Here is a 21,739-nt window from a genome sequence, read left to right on the forward strand (position 1 = left end):
GACGTAACTTGCAATATAAATGCTGAAAAGAAGAATTTGTCCAGGATCATTTGACAAGTTTAATTTAGGGGAATAAAGAGCTTTAAAATAAATAAATTTTACTGTCATTTGTGATGGCGTTAGCTGTCAATACTCAAATTCATGTGGAACGTGAGTCACGAGTGTCTCACTCTTGTAAGGCGACAGACACCCCAGACAGATTTTTTTATTTTTCAAATGCAGATTCAAAATACCATATTGCGTTTGCATCACATCCTGACACGGTCTGAGTATTTCTTTTACTAACGTCAGACGAGATTTCCGGCAGAAACGAGAAAGAAAAGCAAAAACGATTTACGTTTTATTTACTTTATTTTGCGTAAGGGAGAGTTCATTTAATATGGGGGGGGGGGGGTGGGGGTATGAATATATGTGAGGGGGGGGGGGGGAGATTAAGATTTTTTGTGACATGAAAGGGGGGGGGGGGGCTCTAAAAAATTGTCATGCATTGAAAGGGGTTCTCAAATTGAATTAGAAAATTTTCATGGGTTATTTGGGAATTGGGGCTTCGAAAATTAGTCCTAAAGGGGGGACCTGTTTAAAATTAAGATTTTTGAGGAGAAATCTTTATCCCCCCCCCCCCCTCTCGACATATTAAATGAACTTTCCCTAAGAAGGTTGGCCAAAGAGATGTTTTAATTTTATGTATAGGTAAATTAAATTACTTCTTCTTAAGAGCCACTTCTTGTTATCGATATTAGAATCTGAAGATGAGTTAATTAAGTCTGCTCGCATTGCTACTTAGTACACTTCGATTTTATCAGTGAGTTTGGTTTTCAGTTGCACGCATATCAAGTTGACAAAATGCAGACCTACCCTACCACCCCTAGGAAGCTGGGAGCAAACACGAATGACGGCTTTCAAGTCAAAGTCAGAGCTCGAACAAGAGAAAAACCTTAAAACTCTAAGTTTTGACTCATTAGTATCAATAAAACGGCTATTTCCTAATCCAACTATAAAATAAATTAGATTCTAACCCGATTGCTAATGGCAATGCGGAAGAGATCGCTCGGCAGATATCTTGTTCTTTTCATACGATCCTTTTCATTATATTTACCCTAAATTGAAATCTTTTGTTTACATTTACCGACAAGAGTAAACAGCCTGTTAGTTTTTTTCCGCCTCTAAGAAAATATGACAAAAAAATAGATATTTTATTTTTTAAACTGACTCAGTGTGGTGTGTAGAATTTTGAAATGCAGATTTTTAGGCAATTCCGTAATAAATACAAACTAAAAATTAAGTTTTTAGTCTTTTTGTCGTAAAAAACGGGAATTTTTTTTCATTTCAGAAAAGACAAGCTTAGATGGAGCTTTTACAAGTGTGTGAGTGAGCGTAATTATCAATATTAATTTTTGCTCACCACCGTCATAGCAAAATTGGAAACTAAAGGATAAGTATTGGCTTTCTTCATTTGTTAGAGAACCTATTGAGTTTGCAAACGTCGTACCTTCTAGAGCGCACGGCGAGTCGTAGATTACTATCACTATTTATTCCCTTGTCTATCCTATATATCCGTCTATTCGTGAAAGTCTTACTTAGCGATTATCAAACTTGCGCACGATATGGGAACCTGAATTTGAAGTGTTCTTAGCATTAAATTACGTCGATCAAAACCGATAATAGTTGGTGTGCTTTAGATGAAGCTCTGTGAAGATGGAGCTAGAAAAGAAACGAGGAAAAAACTAGAAAAGGAAAAACGAAAGAAAATAAAGACCTTTTAATGAGGAACAAAAATATTGGTTTTGATCACCAAATTACTAACACTGTGTTACCAAGGAGACGTTTAACAGGATGTGCTCAACACACGACATTCATTTCCTCATTTTGAATTTGAATTTCAAAAATATCATAAGCACTGCTAATTTTGACAAAAAAATTCAAAATTTTTTGATCAATTAAATTACGTCTGCTAAGCTACATTTGTTTTTCCACTTGGCGCTATTTCCTTTATCTTTTTATTAATCAAATTGGAAAAGACAATATCTACTCGATAGAATGTCAACAACACATAGACTATTTCAAAACTTTTGCCAATAATTTAATAATTTCTATAGCTTTTTGTGCCGATGACAAGAGGAATATTCCAATTACTTCGTTATCAACCAATCTAATTTTTATTTTATCTTTGTTTTCGAGAAAGCTAAGGATTTTCTTTAGTTGATCTTAATTTTGTTGGTATTGTATTTAGACCAGCCGCCCTGATCATCCGGGCCTTATTCAGAAAAGATAATATGCACTGAATGAATTAGTCGTCGCTGATTGGCTGATCAATTGATTCTTTGTTTGTATTCATTTTGAAAGGTTTCCAGTCACGCGTTCCCGTTGACACTTCGCAAGATCAGATGCATCGCTAGCTACAGTTTATAGTAATTTCTTCGAAAGGGATTATTCAATGAGCGAAAAGATAGACGGAACTGAACCAGCCAAGACTAAAGATGCCGAAGAAAAAGAAAAGACTGAAAAGCCAGATGAGTCTAAGGAGAACAAGTTGGAGAAAGAAGAGGTTAGTGGGGACGTAAAATTCAACTCGAAAGCGCGCTCTTGTATTGTCTAGTGCTCGCGCCGTTCAAAATGCGGTCGAATGTTTTCTTTATCCAAGGCTGTGGCTAAAAGACTCACAGCTATTTGAATAAGAAATACAATTTCTTAGCTATTGAGGAGCCATTTTAAACCATACTTTGAAAATATTTGAAATAGTTTATTTACAAGAGTTTGGGAATGATAACATGTGTGAGCTTCGGCCTTGTTCTTCATTCTGCACTTCATATTATCAAATGATTGGCACGAGAAATGCTCTCTTTTCTGCTACAAGTGGGCCGTCGAGTCAGGAGTATTGATTTCATCTGGATTAAATGACTCATTTGATACAATATTTCCATAGTATGGCTAATAATCTGTCTCTCTCCCTCTTCAAGTACAAGGCATTTTATATAAGCACAAGATACAGCTAATTTTTCGAATTCTGATTAAGCTTTCTGTCGTCAAGGAGCGGGTTTTTTTTATTAAGATCCATCAACATGTGCTTTTCTTTTAATTCAAATCTTAGCAGTGGTAAAGTAGACTTGTATTTTTAATTTGCGTTGAAGTATTGTCTTTATTATTAAGATTCTCGCGTCATTTCCTCAAGTCGCGCCAAGATTTAGTTTGTCCAAACTTCATCGAGAAAGATCCAAAATCTTAACTTAGTAATACAGTTTGATATTTGTGGAATTTACTATGAATGAATACGGCTGTTTATAGGTACTTATACCACTATGATAAAGCCAGTCAAGCAATGAAAGAAGGCCAGTGAAGCTTTACTTGTTTTGAAGGGAAAACATCTTACACTGCACTCTATTGTATTCCGCGCGACATCCTCATTACCTCTAGATAATTGCCATTATCGCAATGAGTTAGTCTTTCAAGATCTTCCAACGATTCCAAAATCCCTAAGGATTTTAAAGGTTATCTCTCAGTCTACTCTTAAGTCATGCATCTCGGTATTTTCTAACGAAATACTTATATCTTAATTCTTGGGCTTAAATTCAATTATTTTTCAGGGCATTAATTGACATAACAAGCAAACTTTGTAAAATTTGCGCGAACTTATTCAAACCATTCTTCAACACACACACAAAAAAAAACAGCTTGGAATTTTTTTATGAGGCAATCGAAGTTTTTATCTTGATTGTCACTCAAGTTCTTCAAACGTCTTAAGGAAAAACACACGAAAATTTGTTTGAGCTAAGCGATATTCTTAGCTTAAGAATATTACACCAATTTGTTTTAAAACAAACACGTTTCGATTGCTCTCTACTAGTACAAGCTAAGGTTTATTAGGCTTTAACCCATAATGGTTATTCCGAAAATCTCACATCTGCTGGCAATTTTTCTTGAAGATATTTAAATATTAACCAATATAGTAGTAATAATTCAAAAGCAATTTCTTTCACCGAATAATGAAATTTATTTTTTCTCACAAATGGAATAATAAATGAATGAAACTTGTCGTTTTATTGTGTAGGACAATTTCTCTTTTCTTTCAACTTATCAATCACGTTTATGTCATGTTCTAGGGATTTCAATTGATCTTTTATCATTTTTGAAGTCAATGAAAACAATTATTTACCCGAAATATTTTACACTTGGGAATTGTTTGACCAAAAATAAATGGAAACATCTTTCTAAGGCGTTAAGTTTATTTTATATTTCAGTCGTTATTGCAAATCGAAATTCTGAAATATATTACGATTTGTGGTCGCGTATTTTTTTCGTTAATTAATGGAATATTTTATGTTTGCTATCTAGAAACCTCAGAATTTTCTTAATTCGCTGAGTTTTTCATTAGAATTGAAAATTTCAAACTCCACACTTAAGTGGAAAAATAGCCTTATTTTTTAACCAAAAAAATTTTTTTCTTACTTTTTGTAAAAGTTTTGAATTGTGTAAAGATTAGTGTTGACTACCTTTCAATTCTGTAGCCTTATTTTATGATTCTTGTTGTCACAGTAAAAGATATTCCCACATTTTGAAATGCTTATAAATAAAGTTTGAATTTATGTGTCATGTTGCTAAGAAAAAGCTATTAGTGGCATTGTATCTCATTATTATTGCTATAGTTTGACACAACACACAAGTATAACAAATAAAAGCCTAAAGAATAAATCTTTATAGTCTTAAATAAAAATATAAATGCTTCCTTGACTTAATATGCATTTATTTCAGAAAAAAATATCTAGCTTGATGTGCAAGGAGATGTATTGCCTACAAAATATAGATCAAATATATATATATATATATAATTATATAATTACTCTTCAAAATCTTTTTGCGCATATGAGCATATGCTTATGAAATATGCGCGTTATAAGTAATAAATTTATTATTATTATTATTATTGCAGCAATTCAACATGGAATTTGTTATTTATAAATAAATTGCAATGTTTTGCGGCATTCATTTTTTTGAAATAATATATCTGTAAAGATGTTCTGTAAAGTTATCTTTAAAGAAATGATTTAAGAAAACCAATGCATTTCTAACAGCTGAATTAGCTTTAATGACCAAATATTAAAAAAAATATATATATATACATAATCCTCTTAGTTATAATTATTATATTTCTAATAAATAAATGATATGTTTATAAAGTTTATATATTAGATTTATGTATTATTGAATAGAGAGGAAATCAAAATACTAAATAACTTTTAGAACTTATTGTCCTAGTTGACCTTTCTAATCTTAATGCCATCTTTCGAAACATATTTTAAATAATAATAGATTCATTCCTTGTTTCTTTACCCATGACAAACCTCTTCCTGCCTCAAGTAGGCTAAGAGTCAGTCAACATAGTTGTATTTCCTTTGGGTGGTTAGCTAGTTAAGAATTCAAATATCTCGAAGAAGGTTTATTTTTCTTTAACTGTATGAATATAAAATTTATTAACTTTCCGAAATATCCAGAGTCTACTCTGCATATATTATTACTACCAGAAAAGTGGTCACACAACAAGCCAACTGATAAGAACACAAACAACTCATTTATTTCAACCTAGCTAATACTTCACAATATTGAATGTCATTGAGTTGAAAAATGCAGAATGTACTTAAGGGATTCAATACTCTGTTAAAGAAAAAGTTTTTGAAACTTGATTTGAAATAGCTAATCGTAAAAGAGAAATCAGAGTTTGATCAGATGCAGGCATAACGTTTTTAACTAAGCTTCTTATTAAGTATACATTTGTTGTTATGATCTATACATGCATTTTATAGTATGTGGCTATTAGCTATTTATGGAATTTTTGTCGTGGTTGCACGACCAAGTATGACCTGAAACGTCTGCTGACGTAAACAGACAGAAGCCTGATAGTGCATATCTACCGTTAATCATTGTCAGCTTTAACAAGCTATCGAACTTTTTTTGTAAAATCTGTTTCATACTACACATCATAGACTGCAAATTGTACAAGGTTTTGGTATTATTTGGGCATACTGCTTTGAAAAATGCCATTGTAAACTCTTTTGACATCTCAAATATAAACGCTTTGCAAAAAGACTGTAAGTAAGTCAATTGTTTCAGAAGAAAAAGAAGTTCAAGTTAATAAAAAGAATCTTTTTGTTTTATTCTATGACTAAATACAGGCGTCTCAATTTTTCCCCCTCTTTTTCTCGACGTACCGACGAACAGATGGAATTCATGTTTAACGATATTTTAAAATTTTGTTGAATATTATATATTAGACATAATTATGCTCGAAACACAGATGGGCTCTCAAGAACCACAATCAAAATCGAAAGAGCAAATTTACGAAACGAAGAACCGCTTTTTCTTAATCGCGCATTCTAAAATCTTTCTTATCTTTACATACAACTTATTTTTGGATCATTAACTGGAGTCCTGGCTTATTTCTAGACTCCTACTTATTATCTTATCTCGTAACGACGATGATAATATCTAGTATATATTTAAGAATTTCCTGAAGTGCACCGAAAAGTATTTAACTTTACATTATTAATCTGTGGTTTTCGCTGATAAGCAATGCCTCTTAGGAGAACGTCAAAATCAATTTTTCGACTATATGTAACACATACCAAATGGATCAACCACCAAATGGATTAGTCTAATCCTGGAAAAAGAAAGAAAGAAAGAAAGAAGAAATCAAATGAATATCGGTAAAAATATAATTCTAAATTTGACCTTAATTATACGAATAATCAAACAGCAAAGCCCTGCATAAAAAATGGGCCGGCTTGAAAAAAAAGAAGAAAAAAATTAAGAACGTAACTTCAATGTTACGAATCCGCTTTTCAGTTCTGAAATTAGTTCGTAGCTTGTATTTTTTTTTTCTTGATAATTAATTTTAAAAACTGATATAAGCAATTTTATTACGGTCGAGATCTTTTAATTCTGTGCCTTTTGCCATTAATTTTAAACATGGCTTGCGTTTTTGTTTGGTTTTCAATCGTTCTCCGAAATTCTGAAACTTTCCAGATCGTTTAGCACAAATTTGTTGAACGCAGTCTCTCATATTAAGCATGCGCATAAGAAAATTTGCCTCTCTTAGATTCTAGATGTCACATGATAATTGGCACGAAAACAATGGGAAACCATTTCTCTGCGCTTTCCATCCACACGAAACTAGCTGTATCGGAAGCCATTTCAATGTTACGGCATGCAGTACCGTACGGCGTTTTCCTCTCTTCCGAAAACCGCTTTATGGGAAGCCATACATGGTAAGCCATTTAAGTGTTGCGGCATGTAGTACATATTATACAGTACGTTTCCAACTCATACGAAAACCGCTGTATGGGAAGCCATTTCAATGTTACGGCATGTAGTACCGTGTATACTATCAGTATGCAGTACGTTTCCCACAAAAGCCGCTCTATGGAAAGCCATTTCAATGTTAGGGCATGTCACGTGCACTCATACGAAAACCGTTCTACATCTGATTGTCTGTGATTTAAAAGCTTGCAAGGCTTTATGGTGTTCCGTGACCGTGTCAGTCACATGTCTCATTCTTACTGAACGTGCCATGCGCTGTGATTTGACTTACACGAAATCAACTGTATATTTATTTTTTGATCATAGTTGCTTAAAGTTTCTCAGTAGGACACCTTTATAAACCTCTAAATATAGTCGTTTGCCAGCATTGCTGTGGGCATTAGTCCTGCTGTGTGCTCTGTTTTACTCTTATTAAGTTGAAATGTCACCACGGTAGGTTTGCATGTACTGAGGACAGTCACATGATTAATGGTGGTCAGGTTAGCTCACGATAGCCATGTGGTTACATTCAACGACACTGAAATGGCTTTTCACAGAGTGTGAAACGATACGAAAAGCACATTAAACGGACATGCTGTAACACTGAAATGGCTTCCCATACAGCGGTTTTCGTTTGAGTGGGAAAAGTACGGTACTAGCAGCACACTAAACGGTGAGACATTCCATAACAGTGTAACATTGAAATGGCTTCCCATACAGCGGTTCTCGTTTGAGTGGGAAACGTACGGTACTAGCAGCACACTAAACGGTGAGACATTCCATAACATTATAATGGCTTCTCATACAACGGTTTTCTTATGAGTGGGAAACGTGCAGTATACTGACAGTTATATACGGTACGGCATGCCGTAACATTGAAATGGCCTTCCTATAGAGTACGAAGTGTACTGTTTTAATAGTACACAGTACAGAACAATTAGAAACCCATTAAGTGAAAATGCTAGTATAAAATAAATGGACCAATTTTGTTACAAAAGCTCGCCGATTGTAATTAGTGAAAACAACCTTTTATATCTTAGATACTTTTGTATTTATATTTCATTGTCTCATTCATAATAAGTTACTTTTCTGGAAACAAAGCTTCCAATTGACACGGAAAATAAGAAATAAGAAATAGCTCATTTTGTCAAAGAAATGATCATGTAGGCCTCTAAAACTTGTAGCGAGATATTTTTACTCTTTAAAAAAAGAACTACCATGTAGTATTTTACCACAAGTTCTATCACTGTAATATTGACAAGGAAATGTTTTTTTCTTAATTCCTTTACATCTCAATGTGAAAAATCACATTATCCATGGTCGGTTTTGAGAAGGTCGTATGGCTAGACTTTCGACCAATGGCTATAGATTTTATGTCAAATTGGTCAATTAATTCTCAGTGTTTAGGAAAGTATTGCCCACTAGAAATTCTCTATTAGATGCCAAAGGTGATGTCCTAATCAAGCTTTCGACACTTAAGGTATTATTCAAAGCCAAATGCTTTGTTTATCGTTAATGTTGATACATCTTCATGGGTATACATAATTAACTATCCTATCAATGATAGCGCCCCTAACACCAAACAATTTCTAGTGATTTTCGTGCAAGATTCTTAATAGGAAATAGTAAAAAACATTCCTAAATAGCGTATTTTGGGCAAGCGTGCCCTTAACCTGTGTCCGATTTCCTCATATCATCATTGGTGTCGAGTTTCTCATTAAGATCATATCACGACCAAGTGATTTAGTTTGGTATATGAGCTTTGCTTTCTTTGTGGACAATTCATCTCACTCACATTGGTCAAGTCTAAGGTCTTTGTTTCTCCCAATTGGTTCATGAAACTTCTCCACACAAAAGAAAAACACGATGTTTTGAAATACTAAAGAATGCCTGTCGCTATCACTCCTAGGATTCATTAGCCACGTATCTGTACGTATCTGATCCCAGACTGTTCACACCGCCCGGACAACGCTGTTTATTACAGCTACTTCTCTACGATAAGTGCTCGGCTCTTAGCTGATAAGAAAGATCTTATCTGAACTTGACAATGATGGACTATAGTCTCTATAGCTTTTTCGTAAGTACAAATACTATTACTCCGTTCCGTAATTCGACAAAGTTCGGGTTGAGCGTTTGAAAGATAGACGCGTTTTAAAGTTTATAACCTTGAAATGCTCAGTTCGAGTTTGGATTATGATTAAACGGATTTAAAGTTACACGGGCGTGGTGATCTGCCAAGGATTGACAAGTAAGATCTTGAACGTATAAATACCAAGTTAACATATCGTTCCTGAACATATAACTATATGGCGTCCGTTTTTAATTCACCAAAAACGTAACCTTGAACTAGGAATTCCTCTCAAGAATGTCCAGAAATTCAATCTATTGGAGCTCTGTCTGCTCTGTAAGAAGATAAGCTTGGGATTTAGGAAATAGCTTTTGACAGCGAAGTAGTTATTGATTGAATACGTAACCTGGTCTGTAAACACCTGACATAGACGCGCAGATAAATTTACATTAGGCTCACCTTAGTTTATAGATTATATTCTAATCTTGTGTCAGATCTTGGGTAGCAATTTTAGGGCCATTTTTTGCCATCATTTCGGGAAATCCCGCGGTATCGTTAATTTTTTTGTGTCAAAAAATTGAGAGTCGAGCGCCATCAAGTTCAAAGTTGTTTACAGCTTTGCTGTCATAAACCCTCGCATTTTTAAATCAACTTTGTTGTATCAAACTTTGAAAAAATATATAAACTTTTGAATCTCTTAGAACAATTTCATCTAACTTTATCTTAGAGTTCCTAGAAAGCTTAACCCGAAAACTAGGCAACTTAAGTTCCAAGAAAAATGATTATGTAATTTATTTTTTAGTAAATAATTATTATTTTAAGAAGGAGGATTTAGAGACCGCGCATCTCGTTAGGAAGCCAAATAAGTTACTCGCAAGCTGTTAAGTATTTGGGGTAAAAAAGCCCGTTTTTTAAATCTTTTTTAGCAGATAATAATTCAGAGATATTTCAGATATGTTATATTTCTACAGTTCGTTGAATTTTAGTTTGTAGGTCAATGTTTTTTCGAGAGTTTTGACATGAAATTGGTTTTCGTTGATCAGGATCCCATGAAAAATTAGCCAACTCTGAAAAACTTTTGTTACGCACGATAATTTTGTATGAATATATAAAAAAATGACCTTTGAAAAGTAAATGATATGATTCTTTTGGTGACGATATTCAGTTCTTTGAGCGTTTTAGACCTTGTATCAGAGAAAAAACAACCAAACGAACCAACTATCTTTGTGACCTTAATTACCAACACAGTTTCAATAATTAACAAACGTATAGGAAGATGTCATTATTGTCGGTCTTGATGAATATTTTATGATATGCAATGGTCGATATATACTGGTTTACGAGATATCCAAGCTTAGAAACCAAGAAATCACTTCTCAAACAAACTGAGCTACAATAGACAAACGCTATTTCATAAGTTCTTTGAGTATTTTCAAGAACTAATCGCCAGCGAAGATGGAGGTCGAGGTAAATGTGAAAATTGTTTTGTTTAATACTCATAAAGTTTATATTCTTTGAATTAGCATAATGGTGGTTAAGGATTATTCGAAAAAACTTTATCTGTTTTGTAATTCCAGATGTCGGTTGAAAATCTTTTTAACTCGATACAAATTTTTGATTTTCTTACCAAGAAAACTTCGGAAATCCCCTTCCAAAGTTATCTCTTCACTGAGTTATAAATGGCGTTCAACTTCTGTCGATCAAACTTAACTCAAACTTCAGTTTAGACGATACATGCTGTCTTTGAGTTTTATAACTGTAGTTTTGTTGTATTTTCTTTTCTTTTCTTTTCTTTCTAGAGACTTGGGGCATGAAGTTTTCGACAAATTAGTTAATTACTTAAACAAGTTGAATTCTAGGTCCTCTCAAATCAGCACTTACAATCATCAATTGATAGCACAACTCTTTTTTTAGCCTTAGTTAAGTTCTTATATTTTTATTTCAAAATTTAAGAGAAAACAACCTCTTGTTTTAGTCATTTATTACTTCCAACATCAGTATATTTGGTCTTTTGTTAACCTAACTTTACTTTAAAAGAGAAAAATAAATTTGACATTAGAACCTAAAAGTAAAAAAAAATTGGTTGCTAACTAGTAGTTATGTTGTGAAGAGAAACTGTCGTCTCCAAAGCATTTTTTACGATGCTTGAACAAGTCCATTAGGCGAACATTATTCTTTGGCAAATTTAATTAAGCCAGTTATTAAGCATTTATGAGCGACAATGTAAACACTCTAGGTGTTTCAACCGGCTAGATATTCTAGTCTCATGAACTCTTTAAATTAATAAGTGCGTGGATCTTTGTTTGAAAAAAAATTACAAACTCGAAGGGCGTGAATTTTTAAATCTCTGTTCTTTAAAAACAATACTTGAGATGCTTTACTAACTTATTAGTTGTTGAAACCCTCCTCTTCTACAGTATTTCATTTTAGTCCTAACTAACAGTAGTGCAGTTTCCAAAATGTCATTCAAAAGTGACTTTTCCATTACTCTATTGTGCTAAATTACTTTTAATAAATTATCTTAATTTGTATTTTAACCAACGCACTCAAGCAAGTGTCCTCCCTGAATAGAAATTTCCCAATTACTGACTTAGACTTTATGTTTGCTTTTACACTTTAAATAAAATGGAAGAACTTGTTGCAATGTTGTTAAGCGTTTTTTTTTATTACCTCTAGCCTTTGACGAATGGACTTCAATATTCACCACAGCAAGGAATGCAAACTTACAGTCCTGTATCTTCACAGCTACAGCCAATAGTCCAAGACGCAACACAACAACTTATACAACAACAACAACAACAGCAGCAGCAGCAGCGGCAGCAACAACAACAACAGGTTGCTGTAGCCGCTACTTCGCCCTCAGCGAGCGATGAAGCCGGACACAAACGACTCCATGTTACAAATATCCCGTTTAGATTCAGAGATAATGATCTCAAGCAAATGTTTGGGGTAAGAGTCAGTTTATTTTTTGAATACATGAGCAAATAAATAAATAGATTTTATTAAGCTTATAATGATATATAAAAATAAGATGTTAACAGGTTAGATCGTTACTCCGTTATGCTTGAAAAATAATTCCTTTTTTTTTCTTACAGCAATTTGGAACTGTTGTAGATGTTGAAATAATTTACAATGAACGGGGTTCCAAGGTATAGTATTGTTGTCTTAACATACGCTTGCACAATGATTCATAGCCCTAGCCTCTCAACTCTGGGTCTGGGGTTCCATTTCCAGACTCAGCATCACGTGTGAGTAGACGTTTGTAATGTCTCTCACTTGATTCAAGAATTTTTCTCTGGATTCTCCGGTTTTCCTCCCTCCACGAGACCAGCACACTGTGCCCTGACTTAGATCAGCCCAGAGGGTGTTTCAGGGTTTGATACAAGTTGAAGGGTTTTTTGAATATCATCGATGCAGTTCAATTTGGAGGACAATTAGATGAAGTTCCTTCCTGGGGACATCCTGCAAGGAATCTATATCTTAAGTTAAAGATTAAAACAAATTGCCTTGAAATATCGTAATTGAATCAAACTCTATTTCCTTCGATAGCGTGAGCCCATTTTTGGTCTTAGCCAAGCAAAGATTATCAGTCGTAAATTCGCTCGATAGTTTGAAAAATAGAGTCCTCATTACTAATAAATTCCCATTGAAACGCTTACAATCACCTTTCATACCCAGTGAATCTAAAAATTTGAATTTATTAACGAGACGTATTTGACTCATTAATATAAGAATAGAGGAATTCCATTGGTCGCATTCCCACGGTTGCAACGAGAAAACCAATTAAGTGTCAAAACCATTTAAGTGCTGCAGAGGAAGCTACACCCGCTACAGGCGATGATGTGAGGCGTTTCTCTCGTGCGTGCTTCAAACATACGCGATGAAATTTTCTATTTTTGCTCTGATTGAACTTATAACCTTATTTACGCGAATATCTTTCAGTCTTTGAGTGGTTTTCTGTTACGGGAAATCCACAATCTTGACCTAGACTTTTCGATCATGCAGTTCTATTTTTAAACAGAGACAAGACCGAAACGAGGAAGCAACTGACCTATCAAAGAAAAAACCGATAATTCTCGGCTTCGTTTTATTATTTTCGCTCCCTTTTTTTCGTCACCGTAAGAGAAATTAATATCAACTTTTTCACTCTTGGAATTTATGCGCAGGAAGTCGTGGTAGAACTTTTGAGTACCTTAGCTAAATAGTCATAGAATTTCGTGTCTTTTTCTTGTTGTCATTGACCCTTGTTTCCGCGCATCTAAGCACTTAAACGGGTGTCATATCCTTCATACAGTCGAACAATAGTCTTGCTTTTTGCTTTAAACATGCATTAGTGTTCATGCATTAAATTCAGCCTCAATTTTTCTCCATTTCAAATCATTTGGTTTCCTCCAAAATGCTTTACATGCTAAATTCCAATTCAGATGGAAGTTAGCAATGTCCTGCCTATGATCAGACCAGAGGCCTTCAAATCTTATCGATGCCATTGAAACAACGCTTTTTTAAGTTCTGGGTTTTTTCCTTATTCATTCAGCGTTCACCTCACTTTTCTCCACATTTTACATCATTAGGAAATAAAACCCTAATTACCTTAGGTACCACTTTTACGAGAATGCTTTTCGTACTTCATTTTGTTTGCCTCATTAACAGAGTCTTTAAGACTTCCAAAAATTTGATGAAGAAACAAACATTTGAAGAAGAAAAAGTATTCAAATAAAGAAACAAAAATGTGTTACGTGCTGTCGAAAACGCATTCTTTATTGCGCATGCGCAAACAACTATCAAGCGTCAAACGGAGTCTTTCAAAGTAAGTTGTTTGTGATCAACAGGGATTTGGATTTGTGACGTTCAGTAATGGTGAAGATGCAAACAGAGCGCGGGAAAAATTAAATGGGACGATCGTGGATGGCAGAAAAGTAGAGGTAACGACACTCGCCTCGATCTCTCTAATTGTTTGCTTTTTAACTAAATTCAAAAGATAGATTTTTCTTGGTATTGCGAGGGTTCAGAAATAGAAGGCAAGGAATTGATAAGGAGAACAAAAGAAATGGTTTGAAGGTATAGTTCTTCAAGATAACACTGAATAGAACTATGTATTTTGCAACAGCAAGAAAGACTCGAGTATAGCAATCTCTTGCATCGCAGAGCTGATTGCAAGACTGCATCGAATCCTGCAATACCAAGAAAGAGTTAGAAATGTAATCTTGTTGCTGTGTAAAACTCTTGAACATTATTCAGCAGTCAGTTAAGACTTAAAAACTCTAATGTTTTCTGTACTAATAAAGATATTTTGTTGTGCATCTATAGTCTGTCCACAGAGCTAGCAAAGCATACTGGAGTGTAGTCTGAATAATGAATGACCATATCGTTGCATGTTATGCAAGTTATGCATGTCTTGCTATTGACACTGAGCATTCTTAATTCAATCAAATAGGTCAACAATGCCACTCCTCGACCGCTTGCCAAAAAAAGCCCGTCTCCCACGCGAGGACCATATAGCAACGGTACTGCATGCCTTGTTCTTCTTTGTCTCCCTCTGTAGTTTGCCATCATTAACTATCATTGCTATCGTTACCTGTTAAATGCTATATTCTCTTTAGAGAATTTATCTTTAAATTCATGTTTTTAGGACAATTAATATAATTTTAGTTGTGTGTATGTGTGTTGCATGTATAGAACTTTCTAGTGATCGATCGCATGAGCAAAAATTTCTGCCACAAAAAAAGATGATAATGATGATGATGATGATGAAATACCCAATAGGAATACATAGAGCACTTGTTGAATTAGACTTGCATTATATACCATGTATTACATCAGGAGAAATCTAGAAGTAATCAGTGTTGAATGTGTCACGTAATCCATCGACATCGATGTAATGTCACGCATACTGTCAAAGTCGCACAAGTTCAAAATGTCACGCATATTTTTTAATGCATATTGCGACGAGAGAGCTAGACTACCAGACTGTTACAAATTTACAATTTTTTGTAGAGACGAAGTTAAGACTATATTGGCTTTTTTCAAGTTCAAACGACCTTGTAGTGCAAAGGATTGTGGGAGCTTTTTGATTTCGTCCTGCAAATGCATTCCCACAATCCCTTGCGCCACGAAGTCGTTATCAGTCCTCCTCTGAACTTGGGTAAGGTGAATTTTGCTCGCTTGTCGTTGCACCACTAAATATAAAAACCACACAGGAGTCGAGAAAATTTCGTTAATATAACACATCATAGCACCAACCAACCATATTAAAGAGATGGGGGCTTGCGCTTGCGTATTTAACTATGATGCCTCGTGAATCTCATATGATCAGCAGAAATCTTGGTTAGTACATCATGTAGATGAATATAGATAACCATATTCTGTGTTAATTCCTAAAAGAAGAAAGTTACATAAAGCAAGTTTTCGACAAAATGTTGAGCTAGGTTCGCAAAGCATTGTGGTTAAAGCACATCAGCCGCCGCCATCTTGGATCACCTTCATCAACACACCCGTAGACATTATCTGTTTCACATATGTCAAACACCGTGTGTGCCATGGCTAACCTCATATTCCTGTCACGATTGACCGCACAGGCGTCTTCAGCACTCGCTCAATCGTCGGGGAAGCAATTTCCCACCCGGCTGTGGCACTCTGGGTGTTGTACGTGCTCAGTTTGACTGATTATCGATTGATTTAATTCAGGTCTTTCACGTAGTGTGAGAGGAACGAGAAGAGGAATATTACCGATTACCAAGTTTACTACCAGGGCTATTCCTCAGTTAGCAATCCCTGCTGGGTATGAGGCGGCTGCTTATCCTGGGTAAGAGGATATTCTATTGATATATTTATATGTATTTATGATTAAAAAGCGAATGGTTACTACTGAGGTGAGCGAGACGCGTTCTTTTGGAGCCAAATAGCAAAATATCAAGTGCGACCAAAATTTATTGAATGCGTATTGGAGATATAAAACCGCGTTCTTTGGGAGAGGTGATATTTTCATCAGCAGAAAAAGTGACTTTTCGTGAATACCAAGTAGATTTACTCTAGTAACTTTCCAATCATTTTCTTAATTGGACAGGTCTTGTTGATATTGGATTAATTAGGCAGCTATATAATTAATACGTAATGGGATTTCATGCTCCTCAATCAAGAAATGATTAGACTCAAAAAATTCCTCTAACTGCCAAATTGGAATCGGCCTACGGCCTCATCCAATTTTGTCAGTCCTCGGAATTTTCCTCGTCCAATTATTTCTTAATTGGACAGCATGGAGTCCTATTACATACACTAATTCGACGAAATTTCGTCACAAGTTTCGTGCAGCAGTGACACAAATGAAAAAAAATTTGGAGTATTAATCTCAGCTAAATAAAAAATCGTGAAATTGTCGTTTTTATGTCCTGTCCTGAGTAGCTAAATTTGGCTTTTTTTTGTAGTTTATACGAAGCATACGCCGATCAGTTATGGCAGACAGCGGTAAGTACTGCAGTGTATAATGTTACCGTTGCCGTGCGTTCAGGGTTCTAAGGGCATCGCATAGTGAAAGATATTTAGATTTTATTCCCGCCAGTAAATGATAGAAATAAAGCAGGTCAGGTTACTATAAGCTAAGGGATGGACCATTAGATAGTCGTGGGAATTACAGGAATTTATGTTGCACGATATATATTTTTTGTAAAGACTTTTGAACGCAATTTTGTTTGTGTTTGCTCGATATTTCTTTTCTGAAAGAAGAGGTTGCGCGATATTTTTTTCGCGATATTTTTTTTGGTAGTGATTGCTCGATATTTTTGGGGTATTTGCCCAACCCCACCCCCCTCAATTATCTAATGGTCCGTCCCTAAGCTTACACCTTAAACATTCAACTACTCCTACCTTAGCTGGCGTGCAGCCGAACGTAATTGTGGTTAAGTAAACCAGACTGTATGCAGGCTACTCCTTTCTCTTTGGGGCAGTATACAAGCTAGAACTTCGAAGCGAATTCAAGAATTTGAATGATTAATTACAAAAATGTATGTGGAAGAAACCAAAAATGCTTCGGGCCGGTCATTTTGTCACATTTTGATAGTACATGCACACGATTTTCGTTTTTGCGCACGCCCGACTTATTTAACCGTCTTCTCTGGAAATATTCTTCCTGTCATTTTTTTTTCAATTTCCTGATAATCTTAATTTTATGCTTAATTTCTGAATCGATTATAAGAGTTAAGCCTTTTAGGAACTCAATGTTATAAGGTTATTCAGCGTTGTTCACTCGAACTTTGCTATTGTCTTTCCTCACGAATGTTATCTTTACGTCACGTAGGCTTATCTCAGAAGACCCACCTGCGCCGCTTACCCAAGGTAAGTGTTAGTAAGACCACCTTTATCCTTGATAACCTGCATAATCCGTACATATGCCTCTGTAATTCGACCATTTGTTCCTAAGAAACCTTCATTGTTATACGACCACACCCTTACCCTAAGTAACCTCCAAATCTGTACAGACACACTTGTGGAATACGACCACCTTTACTAAAGAGAGTATGGAGGAAGCTTTTCAAACTCTCTTGCATTACCTTAAGAACCCTTTCATAATCCGCACAGATACCTTTATAATTCGACCATTCATCCTAAAAAAACCGTTATAATTCATATAGGCATCTTTGGATTATAGGACCACCCTTACCCTAAGTAACCTTCAGATCCGTACAGACACGCTTGTGGAAAACGACCACTTTTACGCCCTCCATAATCCGAACAAACTCTTGTGAAATACGACCACTAAAGATCAAGATCTGCAATTTCAGTATTAACTGTCTGACACCTTTTTGACTAAAATCTGTTATTTTCCCCCCTCAGTTATGAAATCGCATACACGACAGGATATCCGGTAAGTCGACTGATAACTAAACATGGGATCCCTGTGTGCAAGTAGTTTGAGGGAGGACTGGAGCACTTCAACCTCTAGTACGCCTCAAAATTTTAGACTCATGTTTTTAAATTTTCTTTGCCTCTAGGCAACAGCAGCATACGCCGCTACTCCAGCAGCCTACAGAACACCGATAGCATGCCCCTCCCCCCTCAGTAGCCTACACTACAGGATTCAGATATGCTCCTTACTGATTGATATAGACAGACAGACAAACACACACACGATAACTCACTCATCCATTCAGCAATCCTACGTAATTTTAAATAGACTAACGTTTGAAAAATATCATATGTATCTATATTTACGGTAGGTTTGTGGATCAAACAGAAATGAGCCCGCGAAGAAAGGGCGTGCGTCGTTGCGCCGTCCCTTCGTTAGCAAAGCTCGCTCTCTAAAGCCTGGTTCTCCCTAGCATCGGAATCGCAAGCAACGGACGCAGACTCAGTAGTGTATGCTGCTCATTAACAGTGCTTTTCTTTTTTAACATGTGATACTTAGTCTCCGATTCCGATTCCCACGCTAGTGTGAAACCATGCTTAATATTCTATTGAAGAAGGAAGTTTTTTAAAAAAATATCTTGATTATTATTATCGTACTAAATTTTTTATTGTGCATTTCGGGGGATTCCTTTCTCTCTTTCTCTCTCGGAGTGTGATTCATGACCATAATGACATAACTGTATAAGCCTCGCATAACATAGTAATACAACAGAGCATAAATAAGAAAGGGAAACTTCTTAATAACGCGCGCGCCATGTAAATTCCCGGTTGGGCTATTTTTAGAAACCGGATGGAGTTTAAATTTCGCCTTACCCTACTCCCGTGCGTAATCAACTTGCTCGCGCGCGCTCTTTCCGTTTGTTGTTTTGAACGTCGTTTTGCACCTGCTCGTTTTGATCACTAGAAACGAAACGGAAAGAGCGAAATTTAAACTGCATCCGGTTACTAAAGGAAGCCCAACCAGGAATTTACATGGCGCGCTCTTTATTAAGAAGTTTCCCTTTCTTATTTATGCTCTCTTGAGTAATACCATTTCTTAGCACGTCTATAGAGGTAGTATAGATTCAATGTATAGGCCCATTTTCTTCTTCCCTTATGAAGTCTTGATACAACTAGCAGGATCCTTATGTCTTAGCCTGTCTCCGAGGAGAGAAAATGATTCTAGTAGTAGTGGATTAAAGCCACGAGAAGACACCAGTTTTTAACGCTCTACTTTCTTTAGCACCCTTTCTTAATTCTTGTCAATATTGGCGCAAGAAAATACAAACTGGGTTTATCTCCCAAAATAAAATCAAAGTTATAATATCGCGCACAAATATGCGAAGCAAAAAAATGTCTGTTCTGTTTCAATTATTGAGCTACATGTGTGTACCTCTTTAAATTTCATTTTTAGAAAATATTCATTAAATTCTATATAAAATTAGCCTGTCGACTCGGACCACTAGTTACTATCGTGTAAAGAAATTTTTAGTGTCTATATTCGAACTTAAAGTAAAATATATGTAAAAGCCACTTAGTGGCCAAAGTTTCATCTGATTAATTTTTGAATTTACTGATCACAGGAACAATAACCTGCTTAAACTACACAACGGTTTAATGTTAGCGCATGTGTGTGGCTCTTAAGGCACGGACGAAGGTTACCCTTTAGAAAAAATTTCGAAGATAGCACATTGTAATACATTCTAAAAGTGTTTGGGATTCAGCTCTTTATTTTCTTAATTTACTTAAACATTTTCAAAAATCTTATGACACCATATAATTCAGTCTCACATCTTTTAAACCCTTAGTGCATATTCAGTTTCAACCAATAATATTTGGAGTTTGGGATACCTGTGCTGGTGGAAGCCCACGCATGCGCTGACTTGCACCAAACTGTAATCTTTTAGTCAGAGATCTCGACTAATATTCTATTCAGTACCTTGACTTTTGATGTGTAGAGGATTTCGAAGTATTTGAATTTTTCAATATGAACCATTTGTAATTAGTTCTTTCTTATTATTAATGAAATCTGTAATAATAATAATAATATATCCTGTAAAAATGGAATATATTACCAAAAATGGCCAAAAACAAATAAATGTCCTGAGAAAATAAAAATCGTTTTTATCAGCGCGCATGCGCTACTAATTCTCCACCTTTTAACACAGGAAGTCCACGTTTTCCCTTTTAAAATTAAAGTTGTACAGTACGGTTACCCTTATTGGCTTCCGCTTTCACATAATCAAAAAGCGATAATGGTTATGAATTTTAGCTATTTACTTTGCTTGAAGGTTAAAACCTTTTGTATATCATAGGACTATACGTTTCCTACCAATTTGATATTGCCACGTACTTTTTTTCTTCCATATTTTTTCTTGCACAGCGCCATTATAACACAGGAGCCCCAAGCGTAGATTTTTCAAAACAATTTTAATAAAAATTCTTGATAAATTTCTCAGTCAAATTTTTAAATACAAATTGTAAGAACAATCTTTCCACTTAGGCTTAGCTTCAAGTTTTTTGAATTTCCGGGACTGAGCAAAAAGCATTAATTCTGTGAATAGAAAATTGAAATGAATATTGCATAGAATAATAATGACAACTGAGATATCAATCTTACGATACCAGTATCCATACAATTGATGGGTGTTATTTTTGAACGCTAAAAGAAGCGTGATACGTGCGCTTCGTCTTGTGCTCTAAGCAGCTGTTGACAACTTAGTACTTTTTTTAGCCAATTCACCAATATATTACATAATTAAAACTTCTGACTGACTTATAGAGGCAATTTCTTTAAGTATAATTGTAATTTAAGAGACATGGGAATAGTTTGTCGTCTGGGAGGGGGGGGGGGGGGGTGGTTCGCAATCTGACAACTGGAGGGGCCATAGCCTGCGTAGCCAGGCGTTCTTTGTGGGTTTTGGGGGGGCCAAGCCAAGGGCTAGAGGGGCCAGCTAAATATTGACAGGTATCAAAAGAAGGGGATGCATACAGTACCATCCTTTAGTAAGGGAGCGTCATAGAAAGGAAGCAAAAAGTGGGAGTTAATCGTAATGATTTGACAACAAAAATCCTCTCCCCTCCCACTCCAAACAACAAACAATGACCGGTGCCTAATGTCTGTTTCTGGAAGATGTGTTGGCGGCAGTAAAACTCTTTAGGAAATGAACAGAAAATGATAGGAAATAAGCAGCTAGTGTTGGATTCGGTTGCTCATAAAAACCGTACATTAGAGCTCTGGATAATTTCGTAATTATCAACACCAAGATTTTTAGACCGCTAATTGAAAGAAAAGTCGAAAAGGAAATTCGTGGAAATGAGAAAATATTAAATGACGTCTCAATAAAGCGGCACTGAAAAAGAAGATAAAATGAGAGTGGAGCTCGAGAATGAAAAAAAGAAACGAAGAAAAAGAAAACTGAAAAGAAGGAAGGAAGGAAGAAAAATGATGAAAGAAAGAAGTAAATATTAAAATAGAAGGAAAGAAAGGAAGAAAGGGAACAAGAA

At 35.4% G+C, this 21,739-nt stretch overlaps 1 protein-coding gene across 1 annotated transcript; it reads left to right on the forward strand.

The window, feature by feature from the left end:
- Window positions 1-2,083: 2,083 nt before the first annotated feature.
- LOC116305956 (uncharacterized) lies at window positions 2,084-19,789 on the forward strand. Its single transcript, XM_031715964.2, is given in 11 exon segments — window positions 2,084-2,545; window positions 12,032-12,304; window positions 12,451-12,504; window positions 14,185-14,277; window positions 14,790-14,859; window positions 16,040-16,157; window positions 16,777-16,816; window positions 17,646-17,683; window positions 18,182-18,212; window positions 18,340-18,390; window positions 18,392-19,789. Coding segments are annotated over 11 exon segments (933 nt in total). The 5' UTR covers window positions 2,084-2,434; the 3' UTR covers window positions 18,446-19,789.
- Window positions 19,790-21,739: the final 1,950 nt, after the last annotated feature.

The sequence above is a fragment of the Actinia tenebrosa genome, unplaced genomic scaffold, assembly GCF_029948245.1.
Source record: "Actinia tenebrosa isolate PJP-AT-01 unplaced genomic scaffold, QUT_ActTen_1.0 PGA_scaffold0__85_contigs__length_37466705, whole genome shotgun sequence".
Classification (NCBI taxonomy): Eukaryota; Metazoa; Cnidaria; class Anthozoa; order Actiniaria; family Actiniidae; genus Actinia; species Actinia tenebrosa.